Genomic DNA, 21888 nt, shown 5'->3' on the forward strand with positions numbered 1-21888 from the left:
TCACTTGACTTGTAATCTTGGCAAGATGCGGAGATGACGGGGTTTTTGGCCGAGGGGAGTGGGGGGGAAATGGGAAATCACCGTCAAGACGTGAATTTGTCCTTCGGGCCTGTGGCTTGGCTCCCCATCACCGAGCCTCTGGGTAAGCCGCAGCACTGATCCGTCCCGTCGAGTGCGCAAAAATAAAAACCTCTCGAAAGGCTCAATTCACTTAGGATGTTTATTTATTGTACTTCTCAAGACAACATCACTTAAATTTCTGGCGACGCTCACTCATATCTCGTTAATTTAATTACAGAGCCTCCTCTCTTAACAGACACCTACAACGTGGGCGGTTCGGGACGCAAGGATGTCGAGACTCGCTCTACCGCACGCGGCACTTACACCTCGTTTCAACATTGCCTACTAAGCCCCGAGCAGGGTAAGGGGGAGGGGGGGCTGGAGGAGACGCAGTGCGGCTGGCGGTGACGGCTCACGCAGCTCGCACGCGGAAAACGAGGTGGTGGCGGCTGTGTACGAAAACCACAACAGTTGTCTGCTCGTGCAACAGTTGTTGTCGCGGCCAAACGCTGTCCATCAACAAAACCCACCACCCCATCCCCCAATCCACCCCCCCACCCCCCCCAAACAGCGATGCGTCGGTCGCGACGACGTGAACACACACTGAGCAACGACACAGAACGTGGTTCCATCAAAATTGGTTTGCTGGACAACTTTTAACGCGGTGCCACCCAGACGAGATCTCGGAGATCCACATTCAAATGACATTTGAGTTCCGTCTGTGGAAAAGTCTTCCTCGTGTTGCTAAACATATCACGCGATCCCTTTGCGCAGGGTGCAACATCGTGACATCGTGACATCATTAGGCCGGTAGTGGTGGTTTGGTGGGTAAGTTACCTTCGATTAAAAATGAACACGGAAAGCAGCATAGATTTGTTTTAATGCTCACGTGCCACCTCAGATCCACGTAGGAGGGAGGTGATGGGTCATAATTATCAGGTGGGCCAGTGGCCTTCACTCGTTAGCCTTCCCCAGCAACAATGCGCTGCAGTTTCTTCAAATGCTCGACATGAACGAGAGATGACACCATGGGGCAATACGTCATCACATACAGGGAACCGACATCACAAAACGGCCGCTGTGTCATGTTTGACGCGGTGTTTTGCTGCCCTCCGGCATCGTGGGACACACGACACTCATTGCACGCTCGAGCGCAAAAGGAAGAGACGTTATATTTTCAGCATTTTTAAACCCCGCTCGCCAGATATGACTTACGGCGTTTGCATCCAAAGTTTTCTGGTTAGTGACTTTCAAGATTGGCAAGAGCTGCGGTTGACCACCAGCGGGGTCACATGGCTGCCACGTTGGAGGTCTGCCAGGTTGGTGGCGAGTAATGACGGCTTTGTATGTGGGATGGTTGCACGTGAATATCGATCCCCGTACAACTGGACGTGACGGCGTTTTTTGCGAACTTGGGGGTGGACGCACTACGGGCGCTTTCTCGAGACAGATTGTGCTTGTAAATGTATAGTAACATGTGCAAAGTGTTAACCAGGAAATCCTAATCGAGTCTTTAACATCGTTTAGAATCAAGGGTCAAGTTTTGGGCGTTTGCCTAATTGTGATTTCTGTTGGGGTTTAATGAGTGTCTGGAGAAAAACCGTGTGTACTAAGAAGAACAACCGAGACTTCGCCACACAGTCGAATCTTACTTTGCTGTACAAGCGGAGGGCACATTTCTGTACTACCTGAACATTGACCAAACCACAGGTGGATATCCCACACCCCATCATGATTAACCGTGGCTCCAATCCCATGCGTAATCCACTGACACCACCATTCACGCCAAAAGAGGGCTCACACCAGACAGCAGTCAATGAGCCAGCCGAGGCCACTGTTAAGACCCCAACCCTAACCATAACCCTGGACGCAGCTCAGGGCATCTGCCGTTCATAGTCACAATCTACCCAACGGTTGATTAAATATTAACCGGCGCTAGGGAGCTGAGGAGACCAAGGATCAGAGGTTAGAGCTAGGGTCATACTGGCCATACACCCAAGTAAACAGAACCTTTGTAAAACATTTATTGAACAAAAAAAACACGTCGTTACGTTTCCGCATTGTGGGATTACCAATGGGCGGTATTTTACAAAACTCCCAATACAGTTCTAGATTTACAGTCCCCAATGCAGTTTGTTCACGAGACCAAAATGGGACCAAAATGGAAAAAGGCGCACTATTTGGGGCATGCAGTATCGTCGAGTGATACACGTGGGTATTGCATCAATACCCGCAATGCCAGCATCGGTGGTAACTGCTGGTTTATGCATTTACCATTTCAAATTATTCATACCGTATCCTTTACTCGATGAGCTTTTAAAAGGTGTATACAAAATATGTGGCTTGTTGGGAAGCTCATACATTTTTTTCAGAGTTCAACATTTATGCTATTGACAGTGTGATCAAGTACAACACAAACATGTGCAGGATTGTTAACATCTGCTGGGGTATTCCTGATTGGGCACGGGGCTGAATGTCTTAAAGCCACATTGAAGCGACTGCTTATATCATGTTTCTGTCGACAACACCATACACAACCTATATAGCCTGAGCGACCAATCCAGATCACAACTCTTCTCGTCAATACTGAAAACCTGACTTGGACGGTCCCGTCTCCTCCAACAAAGAACCCTCATCTCATCCGATATTTTATTCTTAAAATCATCCAATGCAGAACCCTCTCACCAGAATCTTCATCTTCCATCGATGTACAATCCACCGCCCCCCCCCCCCCAACTCATCTGATACATAACCTACAGCACATCTCATACAGACTTGCTGTAATTTAATACTTATCGCCTGACCCCATCCAACACAGAACTCTGTCACACAATACGGCGCACTCAAACAACCCAACTGTGCCTTACTCTTGCCCAAGACCGAACACAGAATTGTACTGCCCCCTTGTATAGGCATCAGCCAAATGGGTCGTAACCCTACTTGTCGCACTGCCTCCGAAAAGGCACCAACCAGATGCCAAGAATACACACGTCTCACGCACGTCGTCGTCGTCGCCATCATCATCATGATAATCGCTGCCCGCACCACAACGGGAATCTCGGGAGCGGTCGTTCCCCCCACGAATCCACAAACTCGGCCACCGAGTGGCCGGGAAGGAGGAGGGGGTTGTTCAAATGCGCCCACCCACGGCGCTCACAATTCTCCCGCTTCGACAGACTTCTAAGTGCCGCACTCAAGCTCGAAGACGTGAGTTCGGCTCCCAGCGTGGGTTTCTTTGGCCAAACTCACTTAAATGTCCCGTAAGATTCCCCGGTGATGGATGTGGTTTGTCCACAATATATGGGGTTGAGACAGGTGGAGAGGGTGTCAAATAGGAGGGGGGGAGGGGGGGGGGATTTGGGTAAGAGTCAGGTCGAGGGGCCCCCCCAACCCGAGGCTAGGATTTCTCTTTGGCAGCTTCTCTGAACCAGGTGGTTTTCATCGCCCACGACCATCGTTTATCCTTTCGATTTAAAGCTTTCGTGACTGCAAGGATTCGTCTTCTTTGGTTATTTTGGTAAAGTCACGTAGAATGAGAATAAAATAATAAAATAACACAATAAAATTCTCACGATGTTTCGGCCACAACACAAGTGGCCTTCTTGTGTTGTGGCCGAAACGTCGTGAGAATTTTATTGTTATTTTATTAACTTATTATTTTATTCTCATTCTACGTGACTTTACCGAAAGAACCAAAGAAGAACATCGTTTATCCTTTCACATCGATGGTCGATGCGTCTCCAATTCCACAAGCCGATTTCCTCCAACAAAGCGCCTCTGCTCCATCTGAAGATGTCTCGATCTCGGTCATCTCTTCTCAATTTGAAGGCTGTCTCCCCCCCCCCCCCAATTCCCAGCGATTGTCCCATCCCGTGTCTCAGTGCTCTGTCAGCTCCTCGTCAAAGGTTCCCATTCCCACTCCCACCTACCGACTTGCGTACAAGATGCAGTCACACACGATTTAAATTAAAATCATGATTGTTATCTCCTGCGTACTGGGCTTCTCTCTATATATATCCGTCAACTTGGCCTCTTTAATCGCTCTTCTCCACCACGGCTCAAAACTCATCATTTACGAAAAATCCCGCTCTATGCCAACAATCACCCTCCTCCCTCCCCGGAGACACAAACACACGTGTCCCTCTTGATCCTGGCTGATTACACAACCCCCGCCCCACCCCTTTACTTGGTCCCCCACAAGCCCCCCACCCCGCCGCCGCCCCCCGCAAAACGTCACATGACACCGATAACCGAAAGAGCGCAGCATGTAGAAGCACAAAGTATGGACGAACGTTAAATCACGTCGCTGTACAATTGTGCCGGCCGGGCTTTGTATACGAAGTTTTTGTTTGTGTGTGTAATATATATTTATTCAATGTATATTTATGTTTTGTGCGAGTGTCCGGTTTTAAAAACGTAAACGCGCTAAACGAGAGCTAAGAAAAATAAAGAGATGGAAGAGGTGAGGACGACAGCCACGACAAACCTGGGTGGGGGACGCGAACCCTCAACATGGGTCACTTGCATGAGCGCGACACGGAGGGGAAATATTGCGCCGGCAGGACCGAGCGTGGCCTAGTGACTCAGCGTGGGGCCCTGAGTGGCCCAGAGTGACACAGCGTGGGGCCCTAAGTGGCCAGAGTGACACAGCGTGGCCTAGTGACACAGCGTGGGGCCCTGAGTGGCCCAGAGTGACACAGCGTGGGGCCCTGAGTGACCCAGAGTGACACAGCGTGGCCTAGTGACACAGCGGGGGCCCTGAGTGGCCCAGAGTGACACAGCGTGGGGCCCTGAGTGACCCAGAGTGACACAGCGTGGGGCCCTGAGTGACCCAGTGACACAGCGTGGGGAACTAAGTGACCCAGAGTGGCCCTGAGTGACACAGCGTGGGGCCCTGAGTGACCCTGAGTGACACAGCGTGGGGCCCTGAGTGACCCAGAGTGGCCCTGAGTGACACAGCGTGGGGCCCTGAGTGACCCAGAGTGACACAGCGTGGGGCCCTGAGTGACCCAGAGTGACCCAGTGTGACTCTGCGTGGGGCCCTGAGTGGCCCAGAGTGACTCAGCGTGGGGCCCTGAGTGGCCCTGAGTGACACAGAGTGACACAGCGTGACCCTGAGTGACACAGCGTGGCCCTGAGTGACCCAGAGTGACACAGCGTGGCCCTGAGTGACCTTGAGTGACACAGCGTGACCCTGAGTGACACAGCGTGACCCAGAGAGACACAGCGTAACCCAGTGACACAGCGTGACCCTGAGTAATACAGCGTGACCCAGAGAGATACAGCGTGACCCTGAGTGACACAGCGTGACCCTGAGTGACACAGCGTGACCCAGAGAGACACAGCGTGGCCCTGAGTGACACAGCGTGGCCCTGAGTGACACAGCGTGGCCCTGAGTGACACAGCGTGACCCGGAGAGACACAGCGTGACACAGCGTGACCCAGAGTGACACAGCGTGACCCAGAGTGACACAGCGTGACCCAGAGTGACACAGCGTGACCCAGAGTGACACAGCGTGACCCTGAGTGACACAGCATGACCCAGAGTGACAGAGTGACCCAGAGTGACACAGCGTGACCCAGAGAGACACAGCGTGACCCAGAGAGACACAGCGTGACCCAGCGTGACCCAGAGTGACACAGCGTGACCCAGAGAGACACAGCGTGGCCCTGAGTGACACAGCGTGACCCAGAGAGACACAGCGTGGCCCTGAGTGACACCGAGTGACCCAGAGTGACACAGTGTGGCCCAGCATGACCCAGAGTGACACAGCGTGACCCAGAGTGACCCAGAGTGACACAGCGTGACACAGCGTGACCCAGAGTGACACAGCGTGACCCAGAGTGACACAGCGTGGCCCAGAGTGACAAGGCCGGGCCAGTGTGGCCTGGCATGACACAGCGTGGGGTGTCCCGGTTACATGGAGGGCCCGGTGCGAATTAAGTCGAGGTTCCTTTACGAAAACGAGGGAAAATCATAATGGCCACTGCAAGCGCACGCCTTAAGAACACACGCGATGTCGATTGCTTCCACGCACGTGCATACGCAAACGTAGAGGGTTGCACACGAATGTGTTGACAAGTTCACAGGGCAAACATGAATATGCGTGTGTGAATGCAGCGCATGCAAGCGCAGAGGCGAGGGGCCAAGCAGGCGAGTCCAGATGTACTCAACACAACGGCTGTTGCTTTGTAAGATGCTTTATATACACACATGAACACAAGCTGCTTGCATATAAATGAAAACACAAACTACACACACATGTATCCTGAATAGACATATACACTATACGTACACGCCAACGCACACAAACTCAGGTACAGAATGTGAACACGTGCCCACCTACACAAATACATTACCATGCACAAACTCAAGTACACACACACAAATACACTCTAGCACACCGACACAATACACACACACAAAGTACACACATTCATCGCATACCAACACAAATGAACACGTATGCAAACAAATTAATGCACAAACGCACTCATTATCTCCATGTGTGAATTGTACAGCATGCCTAGTCCCGTGTGCATGGACTAAGCGATGTTGACTGTGCTGATTTAGTGTCATTGTCCCCCTCTCTCTGGCCCCCGAGGCTCCGCTGGACAGCGTTGAGTTCTGCTCAAGACCACGGATTAGTGTTCATACCTCCTGCCAACGCGGTCACATCACCACCAATTTGAACAATCATCGTATCCAAGAAAAGCAGTGCTACCTTGCCAATTTCATTTTACCAACCGACATGAATTTAATTCCCAGACAGGGCTAACACCAGGGGTGGTTGGCAGGCGACACGGAAATTGGTCAGTTGGCACCCAGCCCCTTCACCGGCAGCCCCTTCAATAAATCCACGCTTGCCAGTGCGTTTAAGTATGGTTAAACAGCCCCTCCCCCCCGCCCCATGATTGACGCAGTGTGTGGGAAGGCCTTAATTCATGGACTGACAAAAAGGGCTGTAATTATTCACGATGACGAGAGTTCTAAGTTTTTATCCAGGAAAACCTTTAACGAGTCTCAGGACTCCTTTTAGGGAGGGTTGTGCTTGGCACGCCCAGTGAATGCCTTGTTTAGAATTTTTATTCCAGGCAGTAGGAAACCGGAGTGTCCGGGAGCAACAAAACGCATAATACAAAGGGAAGAACAACCTTAAAATCCGTACGTGCAGTTAGGCTGAAAATCTCCTTGCTGTACTGCACTAAAATCGACTGTCTGTCTCATATCATCATCATACAATATAATGGAGCAAGTTTGAGTTTGTTACTGTCTGCCCGTATATATTTTTCAAGCCCATTTTTTTTTTTACCGTGTAACACATTGTGAAACAATATTATTCAATTAAGTATTGATTTTCTGTCGTTTTAAATGTCAGGGAAATAGTTGATTGAAAATTTTGGAAACATTACAACCCATTTACAAAACCGGATGTAATGCAATACACATTTACAATGTGTATACAGTATAAGGCGAACATTTCAACGATTTACGACACAAAACTTCATTTACGATCAAATATTTCGACATGACCGAACACATTTGAAGGGTGATATTTCTACTGTGCAACGTAGTATAAAGTCTGAGTTTTTTTTTCTTTCAAAAGGTCAAGTCACCTAAGCACAGCAAGGAAGGTAAGAAAAAAAATATTTTAAATATTCATAAAAATTGATGTAAATTTCAGTAAACATTTAATGTTCAGTACTGCACTGTACACTTAGCACTCTTGGCCTATCAATTTATAGCACTAAGGGACTGCTTTCTCACATGTTATAGCATTAAGAATGGTTAAAACTTCATATATATTTAACTAAATCCCATATTTCTGGACTTTTTTGCGAAAAAAATCGGTTTCTAGCCCGTGTTCAGAGACGTAACCCCCATAACATTGCGTCTATGGCAACCTGGGGTCCGAAAAATGATCTCATTTACGACTGAGTATCCAGGGGTGCATTGTGTCGTAAACGCGGAGACCGCCTGTAGTTCTCTTTCAGTTTGATGAACATACAATTCGCGAAAACTCAAAATTAACGTCAACATCTGAATTTTCCAACAATCTTGGAATTTTACGAAGACGGAGTTTTTGCGGCAATCTTCAAATACATAATTCCCTGACTTCAAACGAGCAGCTTCTACACTTCAAAGCGAGTGGCATTTACTTACTTGCATTTGAGAACCTCCGCTATCTGTGATTGTCTTTTTTATGGCCTGAAAATGTACTTCAATGATACCACATGCCTTGCAAACCATGGCAAAATTGTCTACAAATTGTCGATTTGATAAATGGAATGACAATTAACTATTTTCCTGGTGAAGAGTCTACAAAAGTTCCAATAAAGTCTACAATGAATTCATCAACTGGCTCAACCTCACTAGCTCAAACTGAACGTTGGCTCCTGCATGATACTCCTTTAGAATTTCGATTCAAGCAATGGAACACGCTATATTTAGACAAGGAACAATCACATAATTGAAGCCTTGGTTGGATGTGGACTTCACGACAAGAAGAAGCCCTCGGATTCGACTGGCTCCTGTTGAAAATATAATTCCATTCTCGATGACAAAAACAAATTCCAATTTATCCTGCTTTTCAGAGTCACTGCCGATAAGAGCCTAGGACAAACACTGCAGAAAATTGGAATTTTCCTCCCTTCTGGCATATTTAATCACGCGCAATATTGCGTGGCAAGCTCGCGCGTTGGATCCAGCGAAGCCATCAATATTCTGGCTCAGAAGGCTTCGTATCCGGACAAAGATGGAAAATGCACAGATATTGTATAAAAAGAGATTGTGTAAAATTATGTTCGCTTTTGAAATACAAACAAAAAAATCCTGAATGTTGTTAATTTCTTACTTACAGTAGTTTATACTTTTACTATTGTAAGTACCTTAGTTTAGCCTTCATAGGTTACAATTGAAGCCCGGAGACCCCGAAGCTCTCTGCAGGACCTAGGAGATGAACGCCCGTAGGGCCCGAAGTCTTCCGGTTTGTTTAATGCGCTGCGATTCGTTGAGATGAGAGGACTGAAAATAGCAAGACGAGGAATGGCCGGTGGAAGAAATAAGCACGCGAGTGCAGGAGCACACAAACGCACGCAAGAGTTACACGAGCATTAAACACACACACACACGTTTATGGTATTTACACACGTACACAGCCAGGCGCACACAGGGTCAAGCACGAACGCCAATCAGGATCACAATGGACGCAGAGAGAGCGGGCACTCACAAGAGCCAGCCTCTGGCTATTAATCGCATGTTGTTATAATGCACTGTGAGCAAAGTGCGGGCTGCCCCTGGAAGTCATCCGGTGGTCTCTATGCTCAAGCCTGAATGGGTTAACACTTTTCTGCTGGAGGTCAGTGGAAAAAATTCCACGTTCATGTGGCAGGTGGCAGTGCATCCAAGGAACACCTCGATGTCGAATTCCCACCACATGGCGCTCATGATGTTGTCCCTGGAACAATGATGATGGCGACGATGGTGACGATGATGGGTCGAGACAGGGATTGAACTTGAAGAGGGCAAGGTTTTGAGTCAGACTCTCTACAACAGCGCCACTCGTACTAACGTGTTTCCCCTTCACTATTTATTTGTACATTTGCTCTCTATTATGACTCTACTCCCGCTCCCCACACTTATTTTCCAGACTCATTAATCTCTGCACCTTTGTGGTGCTCGCACCCCTCCACTCTCTCCTCCCACCTGCACCGGTCTTCTTAGAGAACCTCTGCAACAGACGGACAACTCTCCTCCCTCCAACTCCCCACACACAAAAAGCTAAAACAAAAAAACATCAGCAAGTCACCGCGTAAATCTCAATTCCCAGACAGGCAAACGGACGGAGACACCGACGGCACGCGAAGGACCGGGGTTGACAGGCGGACAAGGGTTAAGACTCTCGTGTACAGCACAAAGACACGCGCGCGAGGACGCTACACGCGACCCGGGCAGCGATCACGGTTGCTGTTTACGGCGACGGCCCCAGGCGACGGCGTAGGGAGGGGCGAGTCAGTGCGTGGCCACAGCCGCCACCCACCGCCACCCCACGTCAGCTACACCGGGCTGGGCTGGGTGAACACGGGCCACTCTCTGGGCAACGAGCGGCGTGGTGAGTTGGGCGAGCAGGTGGATGGGTGTGCTGGCGGGGCTGGCGGGTAGAGGAGCAGGTTGGTCTCTCACAGCGGCTTCTCGTTCTCTTTCTTCAGTCGGCTGCACACGCAAAGACGCGCGCGAACGCACGCGAGCTCAACCCTCGTGTCTACACGTACTGCAGTATTTTCAGTGCTGCTGTATGTCTCTCGTGTGTCGGTCCACCTTCCGTGTGTCCCCATGTCTTCCCTGCCTCGTTCGTGTCTTGTGCTCCGAGCTGCCCTGCATGTGTCTTGTGTCCGTTTGTGTTCCCGTGCGTTCCCCTGCGCATCTCTGCGTCCCAAGGAGATCCCACTTGTGTCACGTGCGTCCCTGTGCATCCCCCACATGTACAAGAATACCCATGTGCACCTCCCTATTCACACCTGCGCACATGTGATTAACGCATCTCCCTATAACAATCCCTGTCTTCCAGTGCGACCCTGTGCATCCCCGTGTGCCCGTTTGTCCCTGTGCATTCCTGTGAGTCACCTTCCCACGCATCGCTATCAGCCCCCCCGAGCATCCCTTGCCCAACCCCGAGCATCCACCGCGCGTTCCTATATGCCTGCCTTAGTCGCCGCACGCGTCCCCGTATGCCTGCCCGGTATCTCACCACCACCCCCCCCCCACCCCCCATCAAGCCCCCCCGCAGTGCGGCCACCTGTAGTAGTCGTCGTGGGCGCTGGCGAGGTGCGCGGCGGCGGCGTGGTGGGCGTGGTGGGCACTCGCATGCAGCCACTGCTGCTGCTCCAGCGCCAGACGCTGCATCTCGGCGCTCTGGTGCACCGCCTGCAGCTGGTGCGCCGCAGACATGTGTGGCGGCAGCGGGGGCAGGTCCCGGTAGCCGGGGGCTAACACGCACACGAACAAACAAGAAATTAGGGGCCGTTATAATCTAATTCAGAGGCTGATACATTTTCTAAGTGAATCTGCCAAGCAGTAAGAGTTTTTTTTGGGTTAGATCGCGTAAATATGTGTTCTTAAACCCGCCACCACCTGACACAGCCAACTAGTAAGGGTTGTAACGTAAACAGAACGTGGCCAATTCGTCACTAGTACAGCACACCGGTGTGTTGGAGAGCCAAGCCACAACATTTACAATCTGAGTACAACGTTTCACCAGTAATTACAACTAGCTTCATCAGGCGACAGCCAGATTTGTGGAAAAGTCCACCCGTTTCATTCCTTATATAAAGGCGCCCCTGTATGCCTGCCTTAGTCCCCGCTATGTATTGTATTGGCCACAGTCAGCTGTGGCCAATACAATGAGCCATGTTTGGTTCAAACTACACAGCTCTAATAGAGCATAAAGTCAGCTAAAAAATAAATATTAAAAGTTACTTGGTTCAGCAGCGGGATGAGTATACGCTATATTGCCTTCTTTAGGTATTGGAATGTCAACCACATGAGTTAGCCAGCGTTTGGTCCTGTAACTACATTCGTGTGAAGAGTTACTGTAATATCACCGCTCTATCTGGTGTCACGGGAATGTGCAAGTTTGGAGATGATTTGCTGTAAAATCTCTCAAAGCTGGCCTAGATTAAGCCAGAATTCTGAGTAAGCCTGTAAGCTCCCTGGAAAAAAACCATTCCGACGGGAATCTTGTTCAGCGCATAGTCGAAGGCGTTCGTACGTTTGTACACCTAACATTCTAAAGCAATCTACACGCACTGAACTTATCTGCTGGAACACAATTATCTGGTGATTTTGCGTTGGCAGTGGTGCACAAGTAGAAGAGAAGAACTCAACAATTTCATCAATAACACTGCCTTCACGTGCCATGAAGAGAGGGCCATTGCCAAAAAGGTCGCCTATTATATACTTTGCCTTTTACGGCCACAGTTGTCATTGAGGAATGTGTTGAGGTTTTTTGTTTTGATGTTGTGTAGAATTCGGGAATCCGTTACCTTGGATGCCCCAGCTCTGTTCGTGCTCTCTCTAGTTTTGTTTACGTTTCTTTTTTGCGTTTATTTGACAAATAAGAGTAAATGCTTCAAGCGCATTGCAAAATCTTTTCAGCCTCCACCCTCGGACTCACGTTAGCGGTGAGCGATTAAAACTGTCCAGAAGTGATCTGTTGTTGTTAAATTAACAATTTTGCATTGTTACAGTGTTAATGAAATGTTTAAGATGTCAATACCATGTAAATATAATTAAAATGAATTACCATGTGATATTAATAGTTTTTCAAGTTAGGCCAAATTTGTGTCGTGAAACTCTCCACCATAATTCTCACAGCCAAAGTTCGCAAACAATTTTTTTTCAACTTACCTGTGAGTCAAACAGTATAACTTATTAAGTTAAACGCTTGTAAATGTGAACAATTAATGTGTACGACTGGCGGTGGTTGGGATTCACGACAAGAAAAAAATAGGGCCAGATTCATTACGTAGCCTAACATGAAGTACTAGCTGTACTACCCGGCTTCGCCCGGGACTTGGATTCACCACGCCCGGCCGCTTTTATCTCCCCAGTGGCGATGTTCACACACCACAGCAGTTACTCGTTTGAGGCTGAGTCGACCTAGGGGAGGCCCAGAAGTGGTTGAAATAATCGTCACTGGTGGTGGCCGTGAGCGGGAATCACACTCGGGTCGCCGGGTTCGTAGCGCGACGCGCTAACCACGACACTACAATGTGTTACGCTTCCACATGCGCGGGTCACGTGACAGATTTGACATCACAGCTCACTTGCCGTGCAAAAAATAGACGCATTATTGAGCTCCCCCCCCCCCCCCAAAAAAAAACAAGTGTATTTTTATAATTTTTGCATGGTGTACAGTCTAGAAAGTACCCACATGGCAAATTTCCAGTTTGTTGCATGTCGGGAAGTACGCTAAACATTTTTAACAGACACACATATTCACAACTTTGCCTTTTATATATACGGAGATATTAGCTGTATTAGGTTTACATGTGCATAGCGAGCGAGGGCACGTGTGCGCATTACCGAAGAGCGGATGCCGAAGGAGCTCATGCTCGGGTCCGGTGGGAGGTGGCGGCCCCATGAGGGGCGAGGGGAGGGGCCCTGGGGGGTACGGGAAGCGTCCAACGTGAGGGACGAGGGGATCCATCAGTGGATGCACGCCTGAGCCTGCAGTGGGGACACGCGAGGACATTGTGGGAGTTTTACAGAGGGGACACGACACACGCGCACGGGGTCACAGGAAGGAGGTCATGCTTACATACACATGCGCACGACACAAGAGGGAAGACACAGAGAATAAAAACACAGAACACCGGCAAACACATACGGGTTACCGTTCGCACCAGAAACATGACAGAGACAAACTTGAAGGGTATATGGACATAGATCTCCCGTAGAGCCTTGAACAAACTTTTGCGGCAAGTACCCATTTAAGTCAACTTCGGGGAGGCCCAAGACTGGTTCAAGAATTCTGTGACTTGTCTTGAGCTGGAATCAAACTCGGTCACAAGCTTTATAGCACTTTGTAGCGCAATGCGCTAATCACTACACAACCGCTCCCAATATGAGGACACACACACACACACATGGACAAGGCAGTGCTAAAATACGCCTCTTAAAACATGCGCCGTCAAATGCACAGACTGGGGGCTCGTCCGGGATGGCGTGCGGTCGTACCTGGATGGATCGAGTCCGGCTGGTGCAGATGCAGGTGCGAGTGGATGTGCGAGTGCTGGTGGTGGTGCGGCGTCACGTTGTACATCTGCAGACGCGCCGCTGCGATCGGGTCATTGGCCGCGAGCGAGGCCAGCCGCTCTGCGTGAAGCCTCTCGGCGTACGCCATCTCCTGTCGCGACTGAGCCACGCCGCCCGGCACCACGCCCAGCCGTTCCGCAGCACCCCCGGCTCCTGAGCCGCCTCCTCCACCGCCGCCGCCGCCCCCTCCTCCGGCGCCGCCCGCGCCACCGCCCCCCCCTCCGCCTCCGCCGTGGCCATGCCCGCGCTCCCCCGCGGGGAACGCGGCGAAGTGGTGCGGGTTCACGCCGAGCGAGGCGTGTGCGCCGGCGCGCTGCAGCGCAAAAGGGTCCAGCGACCCCGCTGGGTTGAAGTGTAGCGCCAGCGCGCTCGCCATCGATGCGCCGCCCTGCGTGCTGGGTCCCGCTGGCGCAGAGCCCCCGCCGCCCGCACCGTCCATCTCCGGTGGCTTCATCTCGTAGCCCGGCTTGAAACGCATCTCTCGCAGGTCCCGCTCGCTCGACTGCTGCTGCTGCTGCTGCACGGAGGCCGCCTGCTGCTGCGCCTGCTGCTGGGCCTGCTGCTGCGCCTGCTGCTGGCTGATCTGCTGGCTGATCTGCTGGCTGATCTGCTGCTGCTGTTGCTGCGAGTACATGTGTGCCGCCGCCGCCATGTTGTGCGGGTGGTAGAAGATGGTGGCCACGTCGCTGCTGGGGATGGCGAAGAATGGGTGGTGGTGGTGGTGGGGGTGGTGGTGCGGGTGGTGGTGCGGATGGTGGTGCGCTGCCTGGTGGTGGTGCGGGGGACCATGCCCGGCTGCCGCCGCGGCCGCAGCCGCCGCGGCCGCGGCCGCCACCCCCGCCACCCCCGAGCGCACGAGGGCGCTGCCCGAGGTGGGGGAGAGCACGTGTGGGCGCGCATACTCGCTGAGCGTGCGCAGCGCCGGCGTGTCGGGGCCCAGGTACGGGTGAACGGCCGCCACGGCCGCAGCCGACTGCGGAGCGTCGTAGGGGGTCCCGCGTAGGTGGTGTGGAGGGGGGCCTGGCGGACCCGGCGGGGGGCCCGGTGGGGGGGGTCCGCCGGATGGGGGGCCGTCCAGACCAGGGCCCAAGGACGAGCGCTGTGCGTGTTTGTGCGAACGGAATTTAGCACGTGCATGTATGTGCGTGTTTATTTGGGTATGTGTGTTCACAGTTGTGTGAGTGGGAGTTTGCATATGAAAGATTCATGTTTGCGTGGAATTGAGTTTTGTTGATGTGGACATGTGATGGAATATTCATGCGTGGGAGTACACACGCAAGTGTGTGTGTGAATGTTAAGTAATGGGGAGAGAAATGCAATGTGTTAATGCCATCTTGCCAAACACAACCCCATACATTTAGTCTTCATGCCTGTCGTAGCAGTAGTAACAGGCTACACTGTGTTGACAACTTTTAACGATGGTAAAACCTGCATGTAGTTTGTCATATATCATAACATGCATATTATTTGGGTCTTTCGGTAAAGTCACGTAGATAGGTTCAAAGAAAATAACAAAAAACTATGTTTCGATCGCAACACAAGCGGTCGCCTTCAGGAAAGACGACCGCTTGTGTTGTGATTGAAACGTCGTAGTTTTTAATATTTTCTTTTAACCCATCTATGTGACTTTACCTAAAGACCCAAAGAATATGAATTCCTGCAGTCACGAAAGCTTTACGTTATGATATGGACTTGTTAAATAAAGGTGGTTCGAAGCCTGCAGTCAACCTATGATCAGCAAGAAGTTGCTCATTCTCCTCTGTTGCCCCAGTCATCTGGAACACCTTCCTCTGCCATTTGTGCTGTCGACTACATGCCCCTGCTCAATTCTAGGCCGATCCATGACCGATTGCCTCAGTCTACAGAGAAAAGATGCCCGCTGTTCTTTGCAGCATCTTGAGTTGCGTCCACATTCAGACACAAATTCACACTGTATTTTATTGACATTGCAGGAACGATGTTGTACCTGGCCAACTCGTGCCATGTTAAAAGGGCTCGGGTTCGACTCACAAGTATAAGACTGCAAATTCTAATTCTGGTCAGGGATCACCTCAGCCCATAATTCTCATCACCATCCTTTGGGGCAACAATGGTTGTCCAACGGAGAGACTGGCTCATGCAAATGGAACGTAGAATATTGACTACCAACTCTGGGCCACCACTTTCTTTCAGGCAATAAGACCCCTGGATAGACAAAAGCAACTATGGTGCTCTTGGCATCATGGGGTGCCACGGTGGCAAGATATTAACGACGTCGCCTGATATACAGGAGATCATAGGTTCAATCCCGACCCTGATGCCTGTATGATTGGAGTTTGCATGTTCTCCCTGTGGTCGCATGGATTTTTCCCAAGGTCCTCCGGTTTATCCCTCCACATTTAGAAACATGTGTTTTTCTGCTATAGATTTCCACGTGATAAGCCACTCCGTTGAGCCATCTGAAAAGGAGCTATACAGCTCAGTGGACCACACCTGGTAAAATAAAAACAAAAATTAGGAAACCAATTATTGAGTTTAGACTCACGTCGCGCTCGCGCGCCTCCCTCTCGCGTCCGTCGCGTTCCCTCTCCTCCCGCTCGCGCCGCAGACGCTCCGCGCCGTCCTCGCGCTTCTTGGCGAGCTTGGAGCCCGCAAGGGGCTCGAAGCAAAGATCGGTGCGCGCACACGAGTTGTAGCCGCGGTCCAGGTGCTTCGTGAAACTGCGCGAGTGGGGGCGAGGGAGGGGTCGGCGACAGATAGAGACGCATGTTAACGTGGCCGTCTCTGCCAATACAAAGACGAGGATTCCCCCTCCCGCCCCTCGTTAGCCTTAACAGACTGTTGGGATTTAAGTGATGTTAGCGAGCACCTTTGAAGGCCAACAAAGCACACGAGGGAGCGGTGTGGCTGGCACCACTCCTGGCCGCCTTTGTCTCCCCGGTGCGGATACTTACGCACTGCACCGTGCCAAGTACAGCACCGCACCAGGTACTCATTTTAGGCTGAATCGACCAAGAGGAGGCCCAGTACCGGTTCAAATATTGCTCACCTATGTTCACTGAGTGGAAATCCAACTCGGGTTTCCAGGTTTGGAGCATGGCATGCTACCCATCACAATACCGCTTCCCACAACATTCATAGACCTCAACATCAAGTGATATACAATGTAATGATGTTCTAGAAGAGCTTACAAGCTGAAACTTAGCAAAAACATAGAATATATAAACATCTGAAACAAAGATTTGGCAACACATATTTTGGAGCTAGTGAAAGTTTGTACTTTGAGGCTTGGAAGAATGAAGATAAATTTAAAAATTATTTCAAAATCTAAAAACACGAGATGGTGCGAGGTATCGACACCATCCTTACTAAGGTCGATTAAATACGCACCACTCTGTATCTCGTGAGCAAGTGGTTATATTTTTGGGAAACTAGTGTCTGCCATGGAAATGTATAAATTTCACCATTGAATCAGGGCTGCCCCACGCCCGGACTTGAATAAAAAGAAATGTTGCATGACAGCCAGAGCAGACAGAGAACGTGAAAGGTGCCGTACCGTGCGCTGGCGCTGACGTGGCTCGGCGTGTCCACAACGATGGGCTCTGGGGAGGGGGTACGTCGCACGGGAGGCGGGGGACTTCCGGGGGATCCCGGCGACTCCTCCGCCGCCATGGCAACTGCCGCCCCAACTGCCCCCGTAGCCGATACCGAGCCCCCTCCCTCCTCCTTCACCGTGCCGAATCCGGGCGGGACGGCCGAAGGGAGGACGGACGGCGCCGATGAGGAAGAGGACGAAGCCGTTGCAGACGGTGGCGGCAGAGAGGATGCGGACAGGCTCGCCGGGGCGCAGCTAAGCGACGACGAGGAGACGGACGCCACCGACGCCGTGAGGGACAGTGCGGCCGCCCCCGCCGACCCCATCATCGAGGCCGATGACACGGTACCCATCCCGCCCACATTCGACATCAGCCCGGGATTAGCGGCCAGGAACGGCGGGATCCCACCTGCTCCTCCGCCGCCACTGCCGGAACCACCTCCGCTCCCGCCCTGCGGCTTCCCGCCATAAGCCAAAGCCTGAGGGTCGCCCAGTGAGTGCGGGCCGGACTGGGTGAGGGCGGGCGGGTGCGCCGGCCCCATCATGGATCCCCCGCTGCCGCCACCGAGTGGGCCCGGGTAGGCCGAAGCGAGGGACTCGCCCAGCGTGGCAGGGCCGCCCTGCTGGCCGGCGGCACCGCCCTGCGTGAGCGCCGGTGGCGGGTGTGCCTGCATCTGCAGTGGGGGCGGCAGCTGAGGTAAACCCTGACCCGAGCCCATGCCCTGCGTCGGCCCCCCGCCGCCGACGCCTCCGCCGCCTCCCTGCGCAAGAGCCGACAGCGGCTTCAGGGCTGGCGGCGGCGGCAAGTTCAGGTTGGGTGGGGGCAGCTGCCCCCCAAAGTGGCCCGCGAGGGCACCGCCGCCACCGCCGCCGCCGCCGCCTCCTCCACCGCAAGCTCCACCCGACTGAGCGCTTGAGTTCGACTGCTTTGGTGGCAGAGGTGGGATGGGAGTCGTGGGCGGGGGAATCGGAACGCCCGAGTTGGCAGCCATGTTCGAGGGCAGGTTCTGCTGCTGTTGTTGTTGTTGTTGCATGTTTGCCGGCAGGCAAGACGGGAGGCCCTGCATAGGGGCACCGTGCCCTCCCGGTGGCGGTGGAGGCACAGGCGGTGCCTGGCCCTGCGAGTGCACGCTCATCGGGTGCTTGTGCATCGCACCACCGCCACCGCCACCGCCTCCACCGCCACTCAGGTGCGGCGCCATCAAATTTGGGGGCCCCCCCACTCCGCTGCCGCCGCCGCCGCCACCGGCACATATCGACATGCCGCCACCCGGCTTGTCGTAGGCCGAGCCTTGCCCCATTGTGGCCAGATTTCCTTTGGATGAGCCAAAGACCGACGCCGCCGAAGAAGGAGGCAGTGGCAGGAGCTGAGCAGGCATCACTCCAGCCAGAGGCGGCGATGGCGCGTGGACCCTGGCCTGCTCCACATGGTGCTGCTGGTGCTGGTGGTGATGGTGATGCCCACCAAAGTGCGCAGAGGCGTGGTGATGCTGCTGCTGCTGCTGCTGGTGGTGGTGCTGGTGCGGGCCGCGCTGGTGGTGTTGCTGCTGCAGGTGGTGCAACTGGTGGTGCTGGTGCTGATGCTGGTGGTGGTGGTGGTGCTGGTGCTGGTGGTGCTGCTGGCTCAGGTGCGGCAGATGGAGCGACGACGACGAGGACGACGACGACATTGACGACGAAAACGTCTGGGACATCATGAGGCCGCTGCCGACACCGCTGACGCCGCCGACGCCACCACCGCCATAGACGCCGCCGATGGCCTGGGTATGCAGCGACAGCGACGAGGAGAGGGATGACCCCGACGAGGAGGACGAGGACGACGCCGACACCACGCTCATGCTCGCCGCGCCGCCCGCGCCACCGCCGCCCACGACGGACACCGATTGCTGCATGGAGCTTACGCCGCCGCCAGACACCACCGAGTGAAATGCCTGCGCCACCGCGCAGCTGCCCATGGGGGCCACGTTCATCTGCGCCACCGCCGCCGCCGCCGCCGCAGCAGCAGCAGCCGCGGACGGCGGTCCGCACGGCCCCACGTTCGCCACCGCGACCTGAGGCCCCCCCCCGGTTGTGCCGCCGCCACCGCTGCTCATGGCCACCTGGCTCAGGTTGGATCCCAGACCTCCCATCAAGGTCGGCATGTTCAGACCGGCGCCGCCACCACCGCCACCACTGCTACCACTACCGCCGCCTCCGCCGCCGCCGCCGCCGCCGCCACCGCCGGGCAGGAGGCTACTGCTGATGGAGGTTGAGGTGCCGCCGGGAGGCATGGCGGTGTTGGAGCCGAGTCCGCCGTTTGCGGCCGGGCTGCCGGGCATGAGGCCGCTGATGGGGGCCATGAGGCAGCCGCCCTGGTTGGGGCCATTCGCAGCGGCGGGGGCTGGCGGGGTGACGGTGGAGGAGACGGTGGGCACGATAGTGGCATCGGCGTTGTGGGTGGAGCAGTCCGAGTCGGACTCGGGCTCGGGCGGGCTCGGCAGGCTGGGTGAGGTGCTGCGGTTGTCCTGGTCGATGTCCTTGAGGTCGTTGATGAGGTCGTCGTTAAGGCTGGGGGCGTCCGAGCTGTCGCCCTCCGAGGGAGATCCCGGTGGAGACGTGCTCTGTGATGGGAGAGCCGGCGGACACACACGCACACACACAGGGATGTCACGCACACAATGTACACACATATCTGTCATATTCACCACGTCTGCATGCACACATCATAGACACACGCAATGCATGTAACGATGGATTAATTCATACATAAATGCACCAACACAGAAGTACAGACACTGATACCCCTCTCCACTCATATAAGCTGTGGTTGTCCACTCGAGGCTGCAGGGTTCAAAGCGCAGTGCAAAAACCATGCATACATACGTACACATACAACGGCATAGAGACCACGCTGAATCGTGTGCATTCATACACATGCCCATCTTCTACACAAGTGGAAGAAAAAAGACAGCGCCACCTGCAAATGCGGAGCAGAACAATCGATGGAACACACGGTCAACCGCTGCCCACCAAGACTACTGAATGGTGGCACCAAAGCGATTCATCGACTCACAACCAATGCCAGCGAATAGATAAGAGAAGCTAGAAAAATCAGTCGCTCATCTCTCTCTGCAAGACACCGCACTGCGGCGTCTGGGCCAGGTTAGGTGCATTGCCGCTACATGGTCTCAGTCAGGATGCCCACTATACACAACCAGGCGAGAGCCTTGCTACGCCTCAAAGCGTCTTTTTCGCGTCAGAGCCGCGGCTAGAGGCCCTGAGCCCTGTGTGCGAGCAGCTGTGCGTGCGACGCCTCTGCCACGGGGAGAGGCGTCGCGCGTTGGCGGCGGGCCAGAGGGCACAAACTCACGGGCGTTTTGGGCTTCTTGGGCTTCTCGGCGTCCTCGCCGTCAGAGAGGCTCTTGTCACGCAAGCGCTTGCCGGCATGCGGAGGTGGCGTCTCCGCCTCCGGGGCCTTCTGTGGCATATGCACACAAGCATACAAAGATCCCCTCCCGATCCCGTGTAGCCTCGATCAGACTGTTGGGGCATGTGCTGTTAGCGAGCAGCACCTGTGAATTCCCGCATGGCACACTACGGGGGCGGGTGGCCAGCACCACCACAACCCGGCTGCCCTTTGGCTCCCCAGTGGCGATGTTTGGACACCGCACCAGGTCTTATTTAAGGCTGAGGCGACCTAACCTGAGTGATGATGGTAGCGAGGATGACAATTGTAAGATTTTTTTTTAAAGAAAGGTTGCTAAGCACAGGGCCAGAGGCTCAATTAGGCAATCGGCCAAGAACTAAGAGCACTATTGACAGTGTAATAGTTAATGTGTTTCTTGAATTGAGAAAGCTTAAAGAAGTTGGGAAAAGAGACAATGAAGAGACAGCATGAGAAGAAATTGATTTTTCCAAGACGGAGGTACTCTGCAAGCCGACCGACTACCTTCAGAGATTTGTGCATGAAGCCATCCAGAGATAAAACACAGACACAACTTCAACCGAGAAGATGGGTACAAATTGAGCAATCATTGGAAGGACGTTATTAACCAGGTGAAGTCTTAACTGACTGTGATGTTTCCATCCTACCTGCCTATGTCAGCTGTTATTTCCGACTCTGTCTCTCTCTATGCTTCTCTCTTAGATCTCTCATGCTCGCAGGCCCTTTGGATTGCACTCTCAGGCTCACATGTCCTTTGGACTGCACTCTCATGGTGCTAATCTCTCATTAACACTGCTGTTGTGCGCATATGCGGGCATGATACTCTTATGCGGCGACGGAAGCTCCATTCATGCTAATCTCCCTCCCTAATCCCTCTCTCCCTAATCTCCCCCATTAACACAACTGAGGTGCTTGCGTCCGTGGATGGAATTCCTTTCCAGCTCAGACCCCGCATGCTTGCCCATCGCCACATCTATAACCTCCTTGTTGTTGTAGATGCTCTCTCGCTGGTTC

The 21888-nt window shown here is 53.1% G+C and overlaps 1 protein-coding gene across 4 annotated transcripts in view; it reads right to left on the minus strand.

Annotated features, from left to right (window-relative positions):
- Positions 1-206: 206 nt before the first annotated feature.
- Positions 207-21888, minus strand: part of RERE (arginine-glutamic acid dipeptide repeats) — a 56858-nt gene continuing 35176 nt past the window's right edge. For 2 of the 4 annotated variants that reach the window (XM_032946852.2, XM_076061159.1), the window contains 7 exons: positions 20800-20907; positions 17412-20050; positions 16401-16575; positions 13799-14975; positions 13145-13288; positions 10857-11046; positions 207-10273 (listed from right to left, as the gene is read on the minus strand). In XM_032946852.2, the coding sequence (XP_032802743.2) occupies positions 10240-10273; positions 10857-11046; positions 13145-13288; positions 13799-14975; positions 16401-16575; positions 17412-20050; positions 20800-20907 (4467 nt within the window). In that variant the 3' untranslated portion in view covers positions 207-10239. The remainder of the gene's footprint in view (positions 10274-10856; positions 11047-13144; positions 13289-13798; positions 14976-16400; positions 16576-17411; positions 20051-20799; positions 20908-21888) is intronic. The other 2 variants (XM_076061157.1, XM_076061158.1) reach the window with 2 other exon arrangements.

The sequence above is a fragment of the Petromyzon marinus genome, chromosome 5 (assembly GCF_048934315.1).
Source record: "Petromyzon marinus isolate PM22_M1 ecotype Great Lakes invasive population chromosome 5, UKy_Petmar_22M1.pri1.0, whole genome shotgun sequence".
Taxonomy (NCBI): Eukaryota; Metazoa; Chordata; class Hyperoartia; order Petromyzontiformes; family Petromyzontidae; genus Petromyzon; species Petromyzon marinus.